Source organism: Echinops telfairi, unplaced genomic scaffold (assembly GCF_000313985.2).
Source record: "Echinops telfairi isolate 266 unplaced genomic scaffold, ASM31398v2 ScPeMD7_25;HRSCAF=90, whole genome shotgun sequence".
Lineage (NCBI taxonomy): Eukaryota > Metazoa > Chordata > Mammalia > Afrosoricida > Tenrecidae > Echinops > Echinops telfairi.
Window position 1 is genome coordinate 1298594 of NW_022103922.1, and position 5292 is coordinate 1303885.

General features: G+C 63.4%; 1 protein-coding gene across 1 annotated transcript in view; it reads right to left on the minus strand.

Moving 5' to 3' along the window:
* The window catches only part of UBAC1 (UBA domain containing 1), a 7053-nt gene extending 3489 nt beyond the window's left edge, over window positions 1-3564 (minus strand). The window contains exons 1-3 of the mRNA XM_045289350.1: window positions 3174-3564; window positions 2723-2796; window positions 298-519 (exon numbers count right to left, since the gene is read on the minus strand). Coding sequence (XP_045145285.1) covers window positions 298-519; window positions 2723-2796; window positions 3174-3486 — 609 coding nt within the window. The 5' untranslated portion in view covers window positions 3487-3564. The remainder of the gene's footprint in view (window positions 1-297; window positions 520-2722; window positions 2797-3173) is intronic.
* Between the last annotated feature and the right edge of the window lie 1728 nt (window positions 3565-5292).

Consider the following 5292-nt stretch of genomic DNA (forward strand, 5'->3'; position numbering starts at 1 on the left):
GTCAGCAGAGCTGTCGGGGTGAGACCGCTGGGGACCACAGGAAGCTCCAAGAGCAGGGCGGGAACACGGGCACGTTCACAGGAGCAACAGCACTTCTGGGGCACAAGGCCCTCAGGTGGAAAAGGGGCAGGGCCTCTCCTGCCCCTGCCCAGGTGACCCTGGAAGGCCCGTAAGCCACCAGCCTCTCCCAAGGCAGCCCGGGGTCACCCCTGCTCTATGGGGCGCCAGCTGGGGTGCTGCCCTTCAGCCGAGGATGCACAGATGCACTGCCCTAGGTCCACTGTCTCAGGTGCACACCCTGAAGCCTTTCCCAAACTCACACATGGAAGCCGCCACTCCCCACCAGGTGTGCCCTTCGTGTGGCTCAAGGGTGGGGGCACACACATAGCTGGGCCCTGGGCGGGCACTCACATCGCGCGTGCTGGTGGGCACTGCGGCCCGGTCCAGGTTGTGGGAGGGCAGGTTGGCCGTGGCTCGGAAGATGGCATCCCTGTCCGGGGCCGTCTGGTCTGCCTTGTTCTACATGGAGAGGAATCAGAACATCAGCAGGAGGGTAGACGCCCAGGCCTGCCCCTTGTGACTACAACAGGCACTGACCCTGGGGACCGCACAGCCCACAACCACTGCTCGGAGGCCCAGCCCAGGAAAGGCCAGCGGATGAGCAGATGACCACAGACACGTGTACCCTGAACAGAGGAATCCAGACACACTTTCCCACCAGAGTGGCCACGTGGCCCCGGGCCTTGCCAGTCCTACAGAGGAGTCTGGGAACTTGGGAGACATTTTGTGGCTTGCCTGCAGGAAATGAACAGGGTCAGGAATCTAACCATGTAACTCAGCACCCAGGGCCCCGGGCACCCGGGCAGAGCCAAGCTCAGAGGGAGGAGGGAGTAGTGGCCATGCCTGCGGGGGCAGGAGCTGGAGGGGGTATGGGAGACGGGAGCTTGGCCATGTGTGCCCCTGGGTTCAAAGGCTGGTTTGGAGTCACGGTGCAGACAGGCTGCCCATTGGACGAGAGGGGAGTGAGCTGCAGCTCCCTGCACCTAGGGCTCTTGACACCACGATGCCACTGTAACGTGAGCTGTGCCTGTCCCCACCCCGGCAGTTCTTGGAAACCCTGACTCAGGGACTTCTGGGGATTGGGCTGGGGTGGCATGCCTAGCCAGGTGCAGCTGCAGATAAGGGCTGCACAGGGATCACAGGCTGGGCGCCTAGTCCAGGGCCCAGCCCCAGGAGCGGCCAACGTGGCCTGTGCTGCAGGTGGCCTCCTGAACGAAGGAGATACAGAGCAAGTGCCGGGTGTGTAGCAAACAAGGAGCAACACACACGGAAGAGAACTAACACCAGCACCCACACACGGGGCACCCGCAGGGCAGGGCCGTCAGGTGCTCACCTTCAGGGAAGGCACGGGGTGCTGGGTACCCAGGAACACCTCACCACTGCCCAGAGATGGGGATAATGGCCTACCACACCCCAAGGGTCACCCCCCTGCCCTGGGGGAAGCTGGACACCCTAAGGGTGAGCCTGCCCACGGCAAGGGTGCCTGTCCTGTGCAGCAAGTGGGCTCGCAGACTCCATGACTTCTCCGTCCGAGGGACTTGGGGGCTGGCAGGGTGGTGGGCAGACCCTGGACAAGTGTCCGGGCCATGATGCTGGACCCTGGGCTGGGGGACGGAGAAGTGGGCTGCATTCGGACAGGAGAGCAGACAGGGACAGGGGGCCACGGCCCGACATATAGAGGACGGCCAACCTGAACTCTGTCCAACTGGAAGGCCGTTGAACAGCCTCCTGGTGGCCAGAACGGGGCCAGCCCCACCACCCATCACCCTGCACATGCACCAGCTGTGGGTGCACACACCCGGCAGACAGCAAACAGTACTAGACGGGGTCCTTCCAGAACCATCAGTCTGCCCACCCCCAGGTGTCCCTGGGCTGGCGATAAGTCCTATTGGAACTAAGCACCCTGACCTGACACCTGGGCCAGCAGAGACTCCGTTCAGGAGGCCCCCTTCCCCCACCCACCCCCACCCCGCTCCTGGCCCATCGTAAGCAGGCCGGTCACTGAACCTAGAGTGCCCCCCTGTCCCCCCACACACCCATCTCCTCCTTTCTTCCTTGTTTCTCCTGTCTGCACCTCCCTCCCTTGTCCCACCTCAGTGAGCCTGTCCCCCATTTGTTGACCAGCTCTCTCCTCTCCTCTCCTGTTGTCATCCACCGGACTCAGCCCCACCCACTGGACTCCCGCACTATCCCATCAGCCAGACAGCAGCTGCACCCAGCCCATCTCCACTGGGCAGGGGTCAGCGAGCACCAAGAACACAACCCCCAACACCACGTCTCGGCGACTTCAGTCCACACAAAGCCACCAGAGCATGTGGCTCCCACACAGGGCCCAGACCTGGAACCAGAGGCCTAGGGGAGGCAGTGGTGCTGGACACCCAAGAAGGGACTCCCAGGGCCGGTTTCCAGTCCCAATGAGCACATGGGAGAAGGGAGACCAAAACAGACCACAAAGCCAAAGAACCGCCGGAAGACGTTGGGGGCTTCACCGCCGCGAGAGGGGTCCAGAGGTCAGGCAGAACCCAGGAGCTCGGGCAGCTACCCCCTGCAGCACGAGACACCGAGCCGTCCAGACTGGCAGCCATCTGGCCAGACACACCCCGCTCCCATCAGCAGCCGGCAGTCCTGCGGGGGCGGGAGGGGGCGTGTGACGCAAGCTCACCTTCTCGTCTGTGGAGACATCGGTCATCTTAGGGAGAGGGGCCGGGGTCCGCCTCTTGATCAGTAATAAGACATCTGGAAAACACCGGAGTCCTGCCTGAGTGGTCCCAAGACCAGGAGGCGGGTTCCACGGGTCTCTGCTGACCACGGTCCCTCCCAGCCCCACTGCATGTGATGGGACAAGACCGGTGTGATGTCCGTTCTCAACACCTCAGTGGCCACACGTGCCCCGCGGGCCTGGCCACGCACGGGTGGATTTCCAGACACGGATAACCAGGCCTTCCAGGCTCTGCCAAACCGGCTCGTGGACATCCCACAATGCAAAGGGCTTTTCAGGGAAGGAGAAGGGTGACACACTTGGTTTCCTGCTCAGGATACAGGGAGCATCGAGGGACCCACCGGGACCCCCACCTCCCCACCCTGCTCCAGGGCCTCCCAGGAGGCCAGCTCACCTTTATCATGGACGTTCTCTTCCGAGATGGTCTTGGAGTCGCTCAGCACCCTCTCGGAGGCCGCGTGCAGGAGCTTGTGGTGCGCCACGCTCTTGGGGTCCTCGAGGCCCCCCTGCGCACACTGGGGGAGAAGCCAGAGGCCAGCCCCTCTGAGTGCTGCCGACACTGCACTGCCACCACACGCCAGCCACCTGCCTGCTTCTCCACAGCTCCAACCAGAGCTCCGGGCTGAGCAGGCGGGCACTGGGAGCCCAAGCACCTGGCCCCTGGGCCGGGGTCTCCCACGGGCCACACCCACCACCACCGACCCCATTCCAGCTCACAGAGACCCCACGGGACAGAGCAGAACCATCCCTTTGGGTGCTGAGACTGCAAACCTGTAGGGGGGCGGGCAGCTGCTCCCTCCCTCCTCAGCACCCAGAACCAGGTGGCAACAGGGCCCCCACCTGGTCTGGAAGGATCTGCCAGACCATGGTGCAGTTCCCGCAGCAGGCCCACTGCTCCCAGGATAGGCAGACGCCAGGTGGCAGGTGCACGGGCCCTGCTCCTTGCAGGGACGCAGAGGGAGGAGGAGGGAGAGCACGGAGAGCAGGGCCAGGCACGGGCCACTGCAGGGCCTCGAGGGGCAGGGCAAGGAGCCCCTGGCACCAGGACGAGGGGCATGGGGGCGGAGATGACGGGATGCAGGCACGAGGTCTTCACACACGGGGCAGCACACGAGCTCAACCTGACTGGGGGTACAGCCCCCTTCCCCACATGCGCTCAATGACACTGACGACACTGAGGGCAACAGGCGATGCCCTCATCTGCAATGTTCGGGCAGCACCATGTGTGCTCGGCTCAGAGGGCCACGTCTAACCAGGCCAGAGTGGGCACTCCGCCGCCAGCCGCACGGGCTCTGCCTCAGCTCTCAGGGGGCTCGCAAACCGGTGTCACCCTCAGAGTTCAGGGGACGGGGGGTGGGAATCCATTCTCTCCCTTACAGCTCTGGGGGAGCCCCTGCTTCTCTCTCCCCCTTCTCTGCCTAGCCTTTTCTGAGCCGGGCATAGAGCAACTGCTCTCACTGCCATGGGGGCAGGTAGCAGGCAGAGGGGACTGCCCTGACAGGAGAAATGGGTATGGGCCACACGGGACAGCTGTCTGGGTGCTGAGGCATCTGGAGAGGTGACTCTGCCTCTCCACTGAGAGACAAGCCAGGGACACCCACGGCCAGCTTCCCCTGTGCGACCTGAGAGGCACCTTTCAAGCACTCACTGCACCTCCGCGTGCCTGGCACTGTGCACCATCAAGACCCCGAGTCCAGAGGGCACCTGCAGCCCACGGCCTATGCACTGGCTGCATGTGTCAGTGTGTCAGAATGGCCCCAGGCTCGCAGATGCCACACACCTTCATCTAATGAGACTCACGGTGCCAACCAGGCTCCAAGCCAGAAACAGGACCAGACATGGTCATTCAGCATCATCTCAAGACACACCATGCCAGCCTCCCTCAGGAGCATAACCAACCCGTTTCACAGCTGGGTCTCAGGCACCGGCGTCCTGGTGATGGTGCGGGGCCATGCAGCTGGCTCTGGCCCGCGGTAGCTGTATACCACGGAGGCCCCGCCCAGGCAGAACTGTGGGTTCTTCTACCATGTACAGCACCCTTTTCTCTGCATGCCACTGTCTGGGGTGGCAACTTGCTACGGCGAGCTCTCTCGTGGGGCTGAGCACCCAGGGCAGGAGAGACTGCTGCCCCATGCCCTCGTCTCTCTTCTGACAGTGGCCTGGCTGCTGAGAGGTTTTCAGACACTGGGCCCGCGCATGAGCACTAGCCCTGCGCTGAGCCCGAAGAAATGCCTCATCAGTGGCTGCGTGGGAACCAGCTGGGTGTTCTGGGCTGGCCGATTGGGCACATACACCCGTCAGACTGCACAAGTCCAGAACTCTGTGCCGATGACCTCGAGGCAGGATGGAACTCAGCACAGGGTGGCCAACCCACCATTCCAGGCAGGATCCCGAGGTACTGTCCCCCGCCCCAGCCAGGTCTCCTCTAACCCAAGCTGCCTCTGAGAGCAGTGGGGCCAGGCCTCTGGGAAGACTTAGGCAAACTCCATTCACGACATGGTGCTCTTCCTGCA